The sequence below is a fragment of the Mytilus californianus genome, unplaced genomic scaffold (assembly GCF_021869535.1).
Source record: "Mytilus californianus isolate M0D057914Y unplaced genomic scaffold, xbMytCali1.0.p SCAF_1, whole genome shotgun sequence".
NCBI lineage: Eukaryota > Metazoa > Mollusca > Bivalvia > Mytilida > Mytilidae > Mytilus > Mytilus californianus.
The window spans coordinates 61,145,363-61,164,084 of NW_026262581.1; the positions used below are offsets into that span (position 1 = coordinate 61,145,363).

An 18,722-nucleotide genomic window follows, 5' to 3' on the forward strand; every position below is an offset into this window, starting at 1 on the left:
CTAAAGACTGAACAACAAGTTTTGCATTTGTTTTTTTTTTTGTTTGTTGTTACAATTTTGACTTATTTTATCACTTGTGAATTTTTAATATTAAGAAAATCATTATATGACATTTTTGACTTATTTTATAATAATAAAGGAATGCATAACCAAGAAATATGGCAACCGACCATATACCACTTAAAACTTGACAGAGTTTCATCAAGTGACAAAAACGTTTTTTCCTAAATTCCAATAGCCAAAAGAAATTTAGATTATACTAAAATACTGTTTATATACCATTTTTGTACAGTAATTTTTTTTTTTAAAAGGAGGCAACGGTAGTGCAATTTTTAAATAAACATTTAGGTCCTCAGACAAATAAACTCTGACAAAACAGACATGCTTCAATTCAATTTATTTTTAATTCTCAAATTATTTATTGTAATAAAACTTCAATTACCGTATTTTTCCAAGAAAAAAAATCTGACATAGTTGAGGTATGCTTGTTTAGATTATATAACAACCTAATGACAATATTGATAAAAACAAATTGGATGACATCAACCTGCTTATCAAATTAGTCTATGCTTCCATAACATTTATGATTCCTGTATATGCACCACTGAACTGCTTATTTGATCTGGCCGAAATTGTCCTTTGAATAAGCATTTGTCATTCTTTTTTTTCATAATTTTGGTTTTCTTGCAAATTAGAATTCATTTTTACTTGAATATTATTAACAATATATCCTTTGCAACCTTAAAGCCTTTATCTCTTGCAGCAGTAACATAAGGCTGTAAAATCCCAGCCTAAAACCTAGCAACAATGTACAATAGCTGTTTATAGTCTGAATAGCAACTTTTCATTACTCCAAAAAATACTTTAATTCCTGTGTTTGAAATTAAACATTGCTTATCCGTGTTAAGGCTTCTATTAGTTCATCTCTATCTTCCTTTTTTAGCATATCTTTAGGCTTTGAGTAATAAATAGTTGCTCTTAAAGTTGTGTCTCTTTGTTCTTTTAGCTGCATTACATGTTTTCTAAGTATTTTCAGGAGAGTAAAAATTACCTGCAAATATAAATTGTCTCTTTCAATAAAAACAATAGTACAATATTTATTTAAATTTCAAAATAGAGTCCAACGAACCTTAACAAAATAATGTGTTATTTTAACTTACAGATCAAATATAATGTTTACCTTAAATTATTTCTTTCTGACATGAATACATGGTTTATATTATGTTAACAAGGCTTAAATTTTTGTTGAGGTATATTTTTTAGTTTTATTCCAGTATGTTGAGATGAAATCTATATAAATAACACTGATCTTTTCTAATTTTTGAATAATCGTTTTTTTACCAATTTCTAGTTTGATTTCATGTAATTTATTTGTAAACTGTTTCACCAAGTACTTTCTACATATTAATTCTCTTATAAGAGATATTTTAAAAATCAGAATGCTGAATATAACAAAAAGAAACTTGTCACTGATCATTCAGTTCTTTTCTATGCCCCACCTAGGGGCATAATGTTTTTCGGTCTGTGCGTCTCTTCGTCCGTCCGTCTGTCAGGTTAAACTTTTTGGTCAAGGTAGTTTTTGATGAAGTTGAAGTCCAATCAACTTGAAACTTAGTACACATGTTCCCTATGATATGATCTTTTTAATTTTATTGCCAAATAAGAGTTTTGGCCCCATTTTCATGGTCCACTGAACATAGAAAATGATAGTGCGAGTGGGGCATCTGTGTACTATGGACACATTCTTGTTTACTTCCTGTAATACAATTAGGTTTCAAAATCCACAGATGCCTAAATTTGCACCAATGACCAAATAATCATAAGGATCAAAAATTGCCTGTCAAAAATTTAAGTCTCTGAAATATGTGATTCTTTTGGTAGAAAACAAACAGAGAATAATTTTTTATAAGGATGGCCTTTGATCAAATCTTTTTATTATCCATTTAAGTTTTACAGTATGCAGCACATCTTGTGCATAGTGAAGCTTAAAATATCCAAATGATTTGAAATGCTAGTAATGATATCAACAGATTGCCGATAATAACCAATTAATTAACATAGCAATTTACCTCAGATCCAACAACAACCATCCCTGGAAGATATAAAGTGGTTGTGCTACTGGATAGAGTACTACAATAAAGTTGTCTGTGAATTAAAAGATCACCACCATGTTGAGCAAGAATGTCTGCATGAACTTTTGTGTAAATCTGTGGTTTTTCAGAGCCTTCCATTTCACCAGCTTCAGTTGATGACCTCCCATGCTGTGCAGCCTTTTTCATTTCCACCTCTGACTTTTTATGATTTAAGTTATTGACCTAAACAGTGGAACAAGAATGAATAAAAGAACAGAGTTCTAATGTCCCCACATTGCACATATATTATCTGTCCATTGGCAAAAACTAAAATTTCTTTAAATTTTTATAAATATCTTTAGAGAAATGAAGGCTTGAGAGCAAATGCAATGCAAATTCAGACATAATTAATATTTCAAAAGGGCTTAACTCTTTTAAAAATATTTCATCGGCATTGATTTTTGAAACTGTCCAAAACATTGCTGATATAAACCTTTGATATAAATTTGATAAAAATCTGGCAAAAATTGTACATGTGAGAGCAGTTACAATGTAATTTTCCATATAATTCATATTTCTAAGGGGCATAACTCTTTTATGAATGGTTGATCGACACTGATTTTTTAACTTGTCCGAGACATAGCTGATATAAACCTATGATATAAGTTTTATAAAAATCTGGCAAGAATTGTACATGTGAGAGCACTAACAATGCAATTTTCAATATAATTAATATTTCCAAGGGGCATAACTCTTTTTGAAAATTATTGATCGGCACCGATTTTCAAACTTGTCCAAGACATTGCTGATATAAAGCTATGATATAAGTTTTTATTAAAATCTGGCAAGTATTGTACACATGAGAGCACTTATAATGCAATTTTATATATAATCTATATTTCCAAGGGGCATAACTCTTTTACAAATTATTGATAAGCACTGATTTTTGAACTTGTCCAAGACATTGCTGATATAAACCTATGATATAATTTTTATAAAAATCTGGCAAGAATTGTACATTTGAGAGCGCAAACAATGCAATTTTCCATATAATTGATGTTTCCAAGGGCATAACTCTTTTAAAAATTGTTGATCGGCACTGATTTTCAAACTTGTTGGAGACAATGCCGATTTACATCTATGATACAAGTTATATTAAAATCTTGCAAGAATTGTACACGTGAGAGCTCTATCAAGACAGGACAGACCGAGGCACGGACAGACAGACAGCCGGACACCCAGTATTTCTATGTCCCCCACAACGCGTTGCGTGGGGGGCAATAAAGAACTATATGACCCTCATTAATATGGATCAGTTTAGATATTGACTATTTTTTAGAATAAAAAACTGTTAACACAGAGATAGATATGTTTCACCTGTTGCCAGAAAATTCAGAAAAAGACAATCTGATGGACAGCAATATTTCTTATTAATTCAAAGTTGCTGGACCATGACATAGAGGGCAGTGCGTCAAAATGATCGTCAAACTGAGATGTAACAAAGATGTTATTTGAACTACTTAGTATTTACGAACATATTATGGAATAAAAATAAGAAGCTGCTGAACCAACGCCTTTGTGGTGAAGTGAAGGTAGAGTCACTAAAGAGGATACCTGATGGTATGCATGGTTGTCAATAAAAATAAATAAATAAAATATCGCTGGATTGACAACACTAAAGTGTTGTTGTCAATCCAGCCGTATTATATTATGGAATAATATAAGAGACCTTTAAAATTGAAAATATCATTGTCTATCGTAAGTAGTTCCAATCAAACTAACTTAAGCAGAAAACTTAACATTGAAAATTGTTAATTTATTGAAAGTCACTGGACAATGACCTAGGGGACAGGGCCTCGAAATAGTCGTCAAACTGAAATGTACTGATCATGATAGTATTGTAACTTCATACAAAATATCATTGATCTATCACAAGTACATTTTGTAGTTCTCATCAAACTAACTTAAGCTGAAAACTTAACAATTGTTGGAGCTGCCAACATACAATGTATATTGTGCTGCCGCTGCTGGAATAGTTACATAGAATATGTCTCATCATCCAGGCTTTCGTTGCAGGCAAGACAAAAATCATAATAATGGATACTTTATTTTAATTAAAAAATTGACGAAAACATACATTTTTAAGACTTAGCTGATATAGTGAAGAAACATAAGAAATATCTGTTCAATGAGACTCAACACAAGGGATTTCCACGGTGTATCAAAAAAAATGAAATTGATTTAAAATTCAAAGTTCAGAGTTTCTTTAGTACAGGACTCCTGTATACTGATTCAAATAACAGACTATCAAACTCATTCTTTAAAATATCTATCAAAAATAAACTCAGAATTATTCACCACAAGATTGGTTTGATCAGTTTTAATATTTCAAAGATAAAAACTTTTATTATTGTTAGCATTATTATATAAAGCAATGGTCTATGTTATTTGTCAAATAAAACTGCTAAATTATAAATATAAATGTAACATAAATTTAATATTATATTGCATGATTAACAGGATTTAACCCAATTCAAAATCTATGAGATTTCCCAATACCAATGCAAGCTAGATACAGTTGGTCTCAGGAGGGTATTAAGCTCAAAATACTATCATTCCTACCAAATAACAAATATACAGCCTAACATTTTTGTCTGGTGCCATACTGAATTCAAAAGTTGGTCAACCAAAGCGAAACTCAACGGATCAACAACTTCTAATTTTACAATTATTTATTGAAGTTGAAATCATAGTTCTTTTTATTTTCATCCGCCTTGTCAGTTGAGTTTGAATTTAAATTTGAATGGTCAAATGAACCAAACTGACAGATAGGCTTGAAGGCTTTGTTGGTTGGCCCAGGAGATATGACCTTTGCAAATTTAATTGCAAGTGAGACAAAAATTAAATTTGATGTATATTCTATCATCTTCTTGCTTCATATATTATTAGGTATCATAGAAAGTCCTACTCAACATCAAAAGGTCCAAATGACTAATAAAAACATTTTGTCCAGGTCTTATATTACATAATATTGGGGGAAATGTGATTCAAACATGTCAAATTGATCCTTTGGTTTTAGTGAATGTGATTAAAAAATGTGAGATTAACTCAAAGTAATGACAAACCCCTTTTGTACAAATATTCTGGTGATGGTAGATTAATATATGTGAAGACAGACTAGTATGAGAATGTAAGAATTAATTTTGATTACTTTAAATGCTGAAATAAATGAAATCATACCTCAACTACAGATACAACACATGTTGCACTAACACAAGCTGAAAATGCACCTCGACGATATTTTTCTGGAATCATAACAAGGTCAGCCTGTGATGTAACTGAAACATTCTGCAATGTCATGATGGTTTTTTTTGCAGAACATGCTGAACCTGGCCTAAAAATAGAAAATCATAAATGTAAATGGGAATACCATACACTACTGTATAATAAAATGCTCCGCAGGGCGCAGCTTGATACGACCGCAGAGGTCGAACCCTGAACAGTTGGGGCAAGTATGGACACAACATTCAAGCTTGATACAGCTTTGCATTTGGATTGTGATTAAATATTTGACACAGCATAGGTTTCTGACACAGAATGAATGTGGTCTAAGAACTTAAAAATTTTAAATTGGACATTCACCTATTATGGTCCAATATCCAAAATCTAAATACATGGTTAGATTCAGCATATCAAAGAACCCCAAGTATTCAATTTTTGATAAAATCAAACAAAATTTAATTTTGGACCCTTTTTACCTCAATGTGGACAAAGTTGATGACGGGGCCCAAAAATCAAAAATCTAAGTACATGGTTAGATTCAGCATATCAAAGAACCCCATATATTCAATTTTTGTTGAAATCAAACAAAGTTTAATTTTGGACCCCGATTTGGACCAACTTGAAAACTGGGCCCATAATCAAAAATCTAAATACATGTTTAGATTCAGCATATCAAAGAACCCTAAGAATTCAATTTTTGTTAAAATCAAACTAAGTTTAATTTTGGACCCTTTGGACCTTAATGTAGACCAATTTGAAAACGGAACCAAAAATTAAGAATCTAAATTCACGGTTAGATTCAGCATATCAAAGAACCCCAATAATTCAATTTTTGATGAAATCAAACAAAGTTTAATTTTGGACCCTTTTGACCTCAATGTGGACCAATCTAAAAACGGGGCCCAAAATCCAAAAACTAAATACACGGTTAGATTCAGCATATTAAAGAACCCCAAGAATTCAAGAATAAAACCCCATTGAAATTGGTCAAGAAATAAGCAATTTATAGGAAGTATCTTCTTTTGCACAATACTGTGCAATTAAATATTTCTTGCTATTGCGCAATACTGTACATTTGAAAATTTCTTGCTATTGCGCAATATTGTGCTATTGGATATTTCTTGCTATTGCGCAATACTGTGCAATTGAAGATTTCTTGCTATTGCACAATACTGTGCAATTGAAGATTTCTTGCTATTGTGCAATACTGTGCAATTGAAAATTTCTTGCTATTGCACAATACTTATTATATAATAATTTACACATCCTGTTTGGTGTGTATCTCCTACCATATCATTATTATTTGCTTTTAAATATAAATCAGAAATAACCAACTTAAAATGGAAAATTTTAAAAGAAAAAAAAAAGGAAAAAAAGAAAAAAAAAGGAAAAAAAAAAAATCCCCCCCCCAAATTTTTTGAACCCCCCTTATGATTCATCACTCCCAAACTCAATCCCAGCCTTCCCTTTGTGGTATGGTACCTTGCAGTACAATTTCAGAGAGATCCATAAACTTGAACACAAGTTATTGTCTGGAAACTAGAAAAATGTGTTTTTTGGCCCCTTTTTGGCCCCAAATTCCTAAACGTTTAGGGCAATTACCCCCAAACTCAAACCCAGCTTTCCCTTTGTGATATGGAACCTTGTAGTACAATTTCAGAAAGATCCATAAACTTACACACAATCATTGTCCTGAAACTAGAAAAATGCTTGTTTTTTGCCCCTTTCTGGCCCCTAATTCCTAAAATATTGAGGCAATTACCCCCATCATCAATCCCAGCCTTCCCTTTGTGGTATGGTACCTTGCAGTACAATTTCAGAGAGATCCATACACTTGAACACAAGTTATTGTCTGGAAACTAGAAAAATGCTTATTTTTGGCCCCTTTTTGGCCCCCAATTCCTAAACGTTTCGGCAATTACCCCCAAACTCAATTCCAGCTTTCCCTTTGTGATATGGAACCTTGTAGTACAATTTCAGAAAGATCCATACACTTACACACAAGTTATTGTCATGAAACTAGAAAAATGCTTGTTTTTTGCCCCTTTTTTGGCCCCTAATTCCTAAAATTTTGAGGCAATTACCCCCAAAATCAATCCCAGCATTCCTTTTGTGATATGGAACCTTGTGGTACAATGTCACAGAGATCCATACACTAACACACAAGTTATGTCTGGAAGTTACAAAAATGCTTATTTTTGGCCCCTTTTTGGCCCCTAATTCCTTTACTGTTGGTACCATAACCCCCAAAATCAATCCCAACCTTTCTTTTGTGGTATTGAACCTTGTGGTAAAATTTCATAGAGATCCATTCACTTAAACTAAAGTTAGAGTGAGAAAACCAATGTGTCTTCGGACGACGCCGGATGACGCCAGACGACGACGCCAACGTCATACCAATATACGACCACAAAAATTTTTTTGCGGTCGTATAAAAAGGGGAGATAATGGTGTGCCAAAGAGTTATAGCTTGTAACATCATCGTCATAATCTCTAACAACAAACACTTAAAAAATCCTACGTTTCATAATTACATGTATCTCAAAACCTAGCTAATAAAATCCATTTTTTCTTTGGTGATAAAATGTGTACTGCTAAGAGAATGCTGTGCTTCAATTTCAAGATGGTCAAATCAGTAGTAGAATTTTCATTAGTTGTCATTGAATAAAATTTCCTTAATAATATTACAGTTCCACACGGAAGAAATATTTATAATGAAGAAGTCAGTCCATTTGAATAAGGATCGAGTTTTGAAGACAAAAATATTAAATTAGTTTTTTTTTTTAAAGTAAAACAAACTATATAGTCAATAAACTATACTAAACCCTAGACAGAATGAAATTAGAGAGATTGGAGTTGTCTCCCTTTCCATACATTTCTGGATGATACATTTGTTTAAACATATATATATATACATATTTGAAACAATTTGTTTTCAAAATCAAAACTATTTTTTACTATAACCATGACGGGTCGGTAATTGTATATCATGTTGTGCTTGTTGATTATTCTGCACATTACTTGGATCATTGATTAGAAAATTTAAATCTTTTAAGGCTTAGGGAAGTGGCTGCTTATTTGAGTTAAATTTGCATATAAAAAAGATTGGGAGATTAGGCAGGATAAATGATTGGACAGCTAGTTCAAGGGGAACATATGGGCAAGTTTGACTTCATCTACAAATATAGGCTCAAATAGGCTCCATGTTGTTTTTAGTTTCTGTACATCATATTACTTTTTTCATTCATTGTTTTTGACATAAATCAGGTAGTTAGTTTTCTAATTTGAATTGTTTTACATTTGTCAAGTCGGGGCTTTTAATAGCTTGCTATTAAGTATGGGTATTGCTTATTGTTGAAGGCTGCATAGTTATCTATAGCTTCTACATGATTTAGACCATGGTGGAAAGTTTTCTCATGGGCAATCATACCCCATCTGGTTATTTTTGTACAGTGCATTAAGTATGGGTATTGCTTATTATTGAAGGCTGCATAGTTATCTATAGCTTCTACATCATTTAGACCATGGTGGAAAGTTTTCTCATGGGCAATCATACCCCATCTGCTTATTTTTATACAGTGCATATTTGAACCGCACAACTTATCATAAACTAAAAAGAACCTATAAAAAATGTACTAAATCTTTAACAAATTTACACATAAAACATAGCCTATATACTGAGTAACGTACCTAATCTGTAATCATAAAAAAAAATGACTGGAACAAGAAAATGAATTAAGCCAGTAACAGTCTGGTGACACATAGCAAATGGTCATGCACACCTTACATAAATTTTAAAGACCATATCTTGTTTGTCTACCACATCAAGTTACTGCCTAGGTCCCAATGAACGGAAATCTTAACACATGGATGCATAAAACCAGTCAATCATAAAAATTAGGTCAAGGTTAAGTGATATATGCCAGACAGTCATCATCTCCTAAAAAGACATATAAACCAAATATTTTTAGTCTCTAGTTGCATTGTTGTTCTGAGAAATTTACCTTCTCATGAAAAGTGGACAACTTTATAAAGTCACTTTGAAAATGAGGTTTAGATCAAATTATATGACAAACTGAAGCTTCTTAGCATAAGACATTTAGGAAGAAGGAAAGAAATCAATGTCTTTTATCTTCTGAAATATCATTCCATATAGTTTAATACAAATACATGTAGATAATTAGGATGTCACCACTAAAATCTCATCCATTCCAATGTCAATACCATGGACAAAATATGAATAAACTGTTATCACAGAGATATGTCTCGCCTTTTTGTAATTTTGATAATGCAAATGTTGAAATTATAAAATAGCAACGCTTTAACATGTAAGTTATGTAAATATTCAAAGTCGATGAACCATGACTGAAGGTACATGGCTAAACAATCTCCATGGAATGAGATGTGCCAATGCTAATACAACTGCATACCAAATACCATTGACTTATTATAAGTCGTTCCCTTTAAACAAACCTAAACACAAACATTAACTTGTAAACTATGTAAAAGTTTCAAAGTCAATGAACCATGATCAGGGGTGGCCAAATAATCTCCATGGTAATGAGATATGCCAATGTTTATACAACTGAACACCAATTAATATTGACCTACCACTAATGGTTCCCCATAAATTGACCTAATCACAAACTAATACATGTAAACTATGAAAAGTATCAAAGTCAATAGACCTTGACTGAGGGGGCGGGGCCAAATAATCTCCATGGTAATGAGATATGCCAATGCTTATACAATTGCATACCAAATATCATAGACCTACCACTAGTGGTTCCCCATAAATTGACCTAATCACAAACTAATACATGTAAACTATGAAAAGTTTCAAAGTCAATAGACCTTGACTGAGGGGGCAGGGTCAAATAATCACCATGGTAATAAGATATGCCAATGCTTATACAACTGCATACCAAATATCATTGACCTACCACTAGTGGTTCCCCATAAATTGACCTCATCACAAACTAATACATGTAAACTATGAAAAGTTTCAAAGTCTATAGACCTTGACTGAGGGGGCGGGGCCAAATAATCTCCATGGTAATGAGATGTTCCAATGCTAATACAACTGCATACCAAATATCATTGACCTACCACTAGTGGTTCACCATAAACTAGACCTAATCACAAACTAATACATTGTTGACGACGCCGACGCTGGAAACAGCATACCTATGTCTCGCTTTTTGACTCCGTCAAGGCGAGACAAAAACAAGTGAATCTGTGAGTTACTGCTCACTAATGATACCCCTGCTTAAAAGAATAAGGTAAACAGGAAGTTGTTGAGTGATGAATCTGAAAACACATCACACAGTATAGCTGACTCATATAAACCCTGAAACCAAATTTCAGAAATCCTTGTAATGTAGTTCCTGAGAAAGATGCGATGAAAAATATTCATGGGACGGATGGACAGACGGACAGACAGAGGTAAAACAGTATACCCCACTTTTTTAAAGCGGGGGTATAAATATAGATTTTTTTTAGATGTGACTCAAAATTAGCCCTTTACAACACAGAAACCTTAACCACCACCTCAAATTTGTAACCATACTGCAGCTTAAGATTTTCTTATCAAACACAACCACAACAACAATGCAAAGCCACATTAAAACCCAACAAAAAAACTTAAAATGTAAATGTTTCCTATCAACAGTAAAGAAAACACCAATTTTGTTGTTAACACAGCAGCCCCTAGGTTTGGAATTACAAAAATCAAAATCAAAATTTTTTTATAATTGTAGTGAAAAGAATGTGACAACAAAACAATGTGACGCTCCTGCTCCTGGCTGGCAATACTTGACATCAAAATACAGGTACCTCAGAAAAGGAAATATTCAAAAACATACATATAGGTCCAACACTTTGATTAGCTATAATTTCAACATTCTATCAAAATTTCCTCACATTTTAATTTTGGAACATGAAATTTGCACAAAAGTGATAAAATCATCTCTGGTTTGTCTTTCACATACATGTACAGGTATAAATAAATTTTACTTACACTGCTATTAACTGACACAACCTTGCAAATTTCTCCAACATTTGGACAAACATATCCTTTGGTTCAATATTCTCTCGCCAGTCATAAAAGAAGGCTGCTCTGCAGGAAAGCATTAACTGGCAACTAAAAATAAACTCTCTAATGTCTGCAGATGAGCTGAAAGATATAAAATAAAGAGCACATCATGAACATATCAATCGAGAAACTGACCAATTCATGAAAACTTAATATTTATTGCTAAATCATGACATGAAGTCTACAGTAAATCGGAAGAACTATATCATAAAAATAATAGTGTACTTGCTTACATTGTATTTACTAATAAAATCATCAGTAATTTTGTTAAAATATTTGAGTAAACTGATTTGGCTACAAAAAATCAACTTCGATTTACACAATATTCAGACGGCAAGCTAGTGCATAATCATTATGTCAACAATCAGTTATTCTTACACATGAAAAGATCTTTCTGGTATTTCATCATCTATCTATTCTATACAATAAAACTCAGAGTAAAATAAGAACAAGAATCACGCAAATAAAAGAAATGAAGGCTTATTAGCTCATCATCAGTATACCATAAGAAAAAGAAGAGATATGACACTATTTTTATAATAAAAAATATAAGTTAGTTTAGTCCTTTACTTAAATTGGCACAAATTAATAGAAAATTAAGCAATTTTTCCCAAAGAACAATATTTTTATTTTAGGTTTTAAAACATTTAGAAGCCTTGTAAATTGTTAATTTTTTTAAAGATTTTATTGGTTTGCAACTTAATATTGTAACTTCTTAGTATATCAGTTTTGGACTATTTATTTTTAAAATCTTGATGAATAGGTGCCATTTCAAGTATAAAATGAGTTAAAAAAAAGTTTAAACACTAGAAAAACTATCTCTCATTGAAGGGAAATAGGTACCAGCTGGTAACTCATTTAGGAAACTGTTCCATATTTGCAGATTGTCCACAACCTGTTTTAGCAGAGACATGTATAGCATATACATGTACATGTGTACAACAAGAAATGATTTAACAGCATGCTGTTATGAAGTCTCTTAAACAAATCCACATAAGTTTAAACCCCTAAGGACTCTCCCTATTGAATAAATTGAAAAAAAGTTCAAGGTCAAAGTTATAATTTACCATTGACCTTTCAGTATGTTCCCATGGTCATTAATGAAGACCCCATGAGCAAAACCAATAAGTCTTCAAACTTTGTTTGGGAGACTTAATTAAACATGTACAAATGTATGTCTTTGGTTACATTAATTATAGATAGCAAAGGAGAATACTCGTCATTTACCATTTATCAATATCATGTTCTATCTCTGGAAAGAATGATTCTCCGTTGTTCAATGTAACCTTTTCTTTGTCTGTTAACATATCAACGATATCACTTATAGGAAAATTGAAAGTCATACGTTTCTTTATATCTGTGGCATTGCACTTTTGCTCCTCTGAAACTGGCCGAAAGGCACCCGTTTCTTCGAAAATCATGTTCAGGAGGTCTTGGGGTGAATCATGGTATTTTTTGTTGTAGAAAATTCCTAGTGATTCCAAACAAGATATGTTCCATTTAGAGGTTCTTGACGGAAATGGATAATATGAATCGCCAAGATAAGATGTAGTTTCACTATTTGTTGAACAATTCTTAAAATTTTGTTTTGTATGCCCCTCATGCACACCAGATAAACCTTCAAGCCATTGTTCTACTGATTTTGACCCCTCTGTCATATTTACAGGGGATATTTATTGCGTTCTATAAAACACATTAAGGGTCAAACCGTGCATAATTCGAAGATCGACGTTATTCCAAACCAGTTCATCTTTGCAGTTTGATGGCGTTGTAACAGACTATAAATAGAATACGGAAATCCCCTACTATGTCTGAAAACCGAAATATAAATCAACAAACAATGACAAGCTTTATCTCCTAGTTAAAGCTCCCAAAAATTAGAAAGGTAAAAATATAAAGTATGACATATCGTAGAAGGAACTTAAATATAAGAAAATGAAGTTTTTAAAATGTGCATACTGTAAGTACATACAAATGAAAAAAAATGAAACTTACAAATTGTTCATAATAACAGTAAATTCGGACCGTAGTAAAACTTGTCCCCTGGACTTTTTTCACAGGTAATCAAGTCCATTACCATAATTTTACTAGGAATGTAGGTTCCAGGATAAATTTTCCTATGAAAATAAGTCCATAGTTACAGTAAAGTATATCTGACACGTATTTTCCTAGGACTTTCTTTTCTATAATAAAACTATGAACAAGTTTTTACCTAGGAAAATTAATGACATGGATGTGAATTCTATAAGAAAATTAGTCTGGGGCCATAAATTTTATCAAAAGATTAATGCACAGCTGTTAAACAATATTAAAACATAACAATTAAAAATTCCATTGTTTACATGCAAATGATTTCTTTCATTACAAATTTTCCTAGTAAAATAAAGGACATTGACGTTTTTACCTAAGAATATTAATGACATGGACATTGAATTCTTATGAAAATTAGTCTGGGGACATAAATTACTGACATCAGACTAAAAATACTAGTAAATTCTGTAACCATGGACTTTCTATACTAGTCATATGTGTCCGCCCGGACTGTGACATTTAAACCAGGACTAATTTATCTCCGTGATATGTTCAATATTTAAACTGAGATAACCATAACACCATAATTATAATCTAAGACTTAAACTAACAAAAGGTATTAAAGACACTTCTTTATTTTCATTTTACTAACAATTGGTTAAACTAAGAAGTATAGACAATGTGTTAGTTCTGACAAAGAATGATGAATATTATTGATCATCCGAGTTCAAAGCGTCACTGAGCTATAACCCAAGCTGAGATTACTATATAACACAATAATTTCAGACTGCAGAGATTAACTGATATGGCCTATGAACACATAATGTAAATAAGACCTCACTGTTGTTTTATGGTAGATTTATTGCTAAAAATAGTCGAAAGAGTGGTGTTCCGGTCTCCTTCGGACATGATGAATAAAATGTAAAATACTATGAATATTTTTAATTACACAGTTCCTTTAACACCCTGTTCCTTGGTGCCTGTTTTAGTAGAGAAAACTACACTAGTCTCAATATATGTTACAGGATTATATGTTAATTGCTGTGAATGTCATCTAACTTTTGTTAACTTTATGTCTGTTTCTCTACATCAAAAACGAGGAGGTTTGTCGAAGCTTTTAAATCCAGAACCCTAGAGCATCGTCCCCGTATTTGGTGCCTGTTGAAGCTATATAACACAATTTGAAAATAAGATATGAGCTGCGTCGGATAGAAATCAACCTTATGAAAGTGCCCGTATACATGTACATGTTCAAGACTATGATTGATTTTAGAAAGTTCAAATACGAAATAAAAGATGAATTTTGGTCTGCTCTGTAGGGTTCAAACAATTACAGACTTTGCACAGAGATTTGTTCAACCCGAAATAACTTAACAGATGTATTGATATTCATTTGCATAAGGTCGATTTTTATCCGACGCAGCTCATATATTGTATCGTTTTATATCATGTAAATGTATATCGCTTCGGATCTAGAACAGTTTTGCATTTATTCATCAAGAACTACATGTATAAAAGATCTGCAATCAACACCAAATTCCGTAAAGGATAAAAATCATAACTATTATAGATTCAAAGCCTGTAGATTCTGGTATATATAAAAAATATAAGATGTGGTATGATTGCCAATGAGACAACTCTCCATCATAGACCAAATGACGTATAAGGTTAGCAACTATAGGTCACCATATGGCCTTCAACAGTGAGAAAAACAAGTACCGCATAGGAAGCTATAAAAGGCCCGATTTGACAACTATAAAAATTGTGCTCAATTGTTTATAAATTAATTACTCAAATGGCACTTGAAACAAATTCCCAATCAATTTGGCTACAAAACATAGAAAACACCCTAAACGAATATGGACTTTCCTTTATATGGACATATCAAACGTTTTATGATGTAAGTTTGCTTAAGCTAGTTGTTAAAACTACTTTAGAAGATCAATTTATCCAAACTTGGGTGTCAAGCGTGGAAACCTCTGCAAAAACTCTGAATTACCGACTGTTTAAAGAATTGTTTACAACCGAAAAGTATTTCGATGTATTAAGCGACAATGATATGTTTACATTCTGTAAATTTATAGATATAGGAAGATGTGGTATGAGTGCCAATGAGACAACTCTCCATCCAAGTTACAATTTATAAAAGTAAACCATTATAAGTCAAGGTACGGCCTTCAACACGGAGCATTTGGCTCACACCGAACAGCAAGCTATAAAGGGCCCAAAAAATTACTAGTGTAAAACCATTCAAAAGGAAAAACCAACGGTCTAATCTATATAAAAACGAGAAACGAGAAACACGTATGAACTACATAAACAGACGACAACTACTGTAATCAGATTCCTGACTTAGGACAGGTGCAAACATTTGCAGCGGGATGAAATGTTTTAATGGTACCAAACCTTCTCCCTTTTCTGAAACAATAGTATAACATCACAACATAGAAAAACACACTATAAAATATCAATTGGAAGGCTTAACTCAATCAAAAAACGTAAATTAACACACAATGAACGAATAATTTGACCTGTGACACCTGAATGCAAATACACAGTTAATAAAAAATTGCAAGGGATAAATAATTAAAGTCAAAAGTAAATAAACAGGTTTAAACAAAGTTAAAGTATGATATCACTGTGAAATGTAAAACAATTATTAGAAAATCATCACTTTTAAAGAAATCTATGTCATATTATACACAGGTAAATGAAAATAATTACTAGAATGGTTCATCATAAACTGCCAATAGAATGTGGGAGGTGGTCTAATATCCGAAGAGAAAATCGGACCTGCCCCTGGTGTGAAGATGGCGATATTTCTGATGAATACCATTATCTCCTCAAATGCAATTTTTTATACAACAGAAAGAAAAGAATACTTAGATAAAAAATTCACAAAAAATTGTAACATTCTTAAGTTCAGGGAACTTATGAATACATCTAAACAATCTAAGCTTAGAAATTTGTGTAAGTTTATTAGAGTTATAAACGATAAAGTGGATTCTCTCAATTAACCTTCGCCTTTCTCCATCATATCTTAAGGTCTTCCAATTAATATGCACTGCACAATTTTAACATGTAAACATATATATGTACCTGTATTGTATTGATTGTTTATTTCCTCAACATATGTACCTTTGTATTATTGTATATTGTATAATTTCTATGTTGTTCTGTGTACCTTTGTTTATAACGGTTTATCAGAATAAAGTATATATATATATATATATATAAAACAATTCAGAGGAGAAAACTAACATTCTGGTTTATGATCAAAACAATAACCGAAAAACAAATATGATAAACAGCAACAAAGACAACCCCTGTATTACAGGCTCCTCCTGACTTGGAACAGGTACATACATAATGTGGCTGGGTTAGACATGTTTGCTGGCGCGCCACCGCCCCCTAAACCTGGAACAGTGGTGTAACAGCACAAAAGCATGGTTTTATTGACTTCCCATACCGCACAATCATTATTGGGATGTTTTTATCTAATTGCGGAAATGCCGCTATCATATGAATATGACTCGCTTTTAAATTGCGGTAACATTTCTAGTATGCATGCAGCATGTTCTTTTCCCGCATAAACTAATCACACAGCTGTGATCCTTTATTTAGTTATGTATTACATTAATAAATGCAATCAATGGTTTGTTTTTACGTTAGATTGATACTGCAATAAGTTTATATGACGTATTGGTTTTGATACGGAACAAAAATCATCCGTCAGCGGGTGAGCAACACTAATAATTGATTATTCGCCTCTGAGGTCAAAATTAAAACGAAATAATCAAAGATATTGAGTATTTAATAAATATAAACACAAGAAGACACATCTTTTGTGCATTCAAAATAGGTTAAAAAATAAAGTTATCTTTAAAGTTATTGATAAATTTCATGACTAGTGTTACTTTTTTCAAACGATTTCTATGTAACTTTAACGGGTGTTCTTCACTTTTTTAACATGAACTTATATTTTTTGTATGATTTAATTTTTCTTCGAATAACTATCTTTAAGTTACACTAAAGGTGTTGCAAGCAAGCGTGGCAAAGGTATATCCACCCCCTTGCATCGAAAGATGACTGAAGTCCATTTCCTTACAATTAAATCTTGATCTATTGTGAATCTAGGATTTTGACCAATTTAAGGCCAACCATGAAATAAGAAAGGATAAGATACATTCGTGATTTTTAGTTTTCAAATTGCATTAGCCATTTTTGCTTCATTATATTGGAAGAGATTAAAGGACTCATTTGGGACTCTCTTAATCCGCCACTGCGCACTGTATCAAACAAAATTTGTAAATTAAAAAATCATTAATTGTTCTGACAAAGAAAAGCAGCATCATTATGTCTAGTTTGTTGATATATTAAAGTCATATGAAACGATTTTCTTGTAGTTTTAAAGTTATCGAAGTTATTGAACCAATGCATGCATATATACAAAACTAAGTCCTAATATGATGTACAATTCAGTCATTACAAAAACTAGTCTATCATTTTTTTAAATTAGTTTAGAAGACACGTTTGAGTTCTGCAATATGCCGGAGAATATCTAGTTGAAATTAAACAATATTGGATCTATCCATTATTGATTCTAAAACTTACTAAAATTGTATATTTAGATTGTTTTCATTTGTTTCTGTGGTCAAAAAAAGCTTATTGCACCTTATCATTTCAGATATTTTCATTGTTATATAATAATTCACACATAGGTTTGAAGCTAATACATAATACATCACTGCTATTCCCATTTTAAGTTAATCCGAACAAACAGTCACTTGAAAAAAAATCTTTGTTTTTGTACCATACATTACTAAAAAATGCAGATATGCTTTTTTATAAAATATTACCAGACTAGTAAATATATAAAGTTTCTGGTATGAGCAGATGATCAGTCTTGTACACGTTAAAATACTTGGTTGATTGTGATTTGTCGTCCATGTTTACTGTGACTTGACTGCAGATGTTGCTGTTTACCTTTACCTACTGTTCAACCAGATTGTAAAATTGACAATACAATTTGGACATTTAAATTGACCAGTTGGTATTATTAGAGTTAAGTTTACCTTGATGCTACCTGTACTGTTTTTTATTCACCTAACCAAAACCTAACAGCATGCTTTTTTTCTGAAGTTTTTTCTTCACCTAGGATTATTCTAATATAAAATTGATAGAAAAGAAAATATTATTGGTTTTCATTGTTTTAAGTCCCCAATGTAGATGATTAATCTGAT

At 32.0% G+C, this 18,722-nt stretch overlaps 1 protein-coding gene across 1 annotated transcript; it reads right to left on the bottom strand.

Annotated features, from left to right (window-relative positions):
* Window positions 1–378: 378 nt before the first annotated feature.
* LOC127705150 (uncharacterized) lies at window positions 379–13,219 on the bottom strand. The gene is made up of 5 exons (XM_052209404.1): window positions 12,676–13,219; window positions 11,374–11,529; window positions 5,313–5,466; window positions 2,070–2,315; window positions 379–1,051 (listed from the first exon to the last, which is right to left on the bottom strand). Exons 1-5 carry the CDS (start codon window positions 13,104–13,106, stop codon window positions 884–886), a joined length of 1,155 nt encoding a protein of 384 aa, XP_052065364.1. The 5' UTR covers window positions 13,107–13,219; the 3' UTR covers window positions 379–883.
* Window positions 13,220–18,722: the final 5,503 nt, after the last annotated feature.

Coding starts and splice junctions, on each gene's coding strand:
- LOC127705150 (XM_052209404.1), bottom strand. CDS start 13,106: ATGACAGAGGGGTCAAAATCAGTAGAACAATGGCTTGAAGGTTTATCT. Junction 11,530..12,675: donor GAACATGATATTGATAAATG/GTAAATGACGAG, acceptor TATATCTTTCAG/CTCATCTGCAGACATTAGAG. Junction 5,467..11,373: donor TTGTGTCAGTTAATAGCAGT/GTAAGTAAAATT, acceptor TTCTATTTTTAG/GCCAGGTTCAGCATGTTCTG.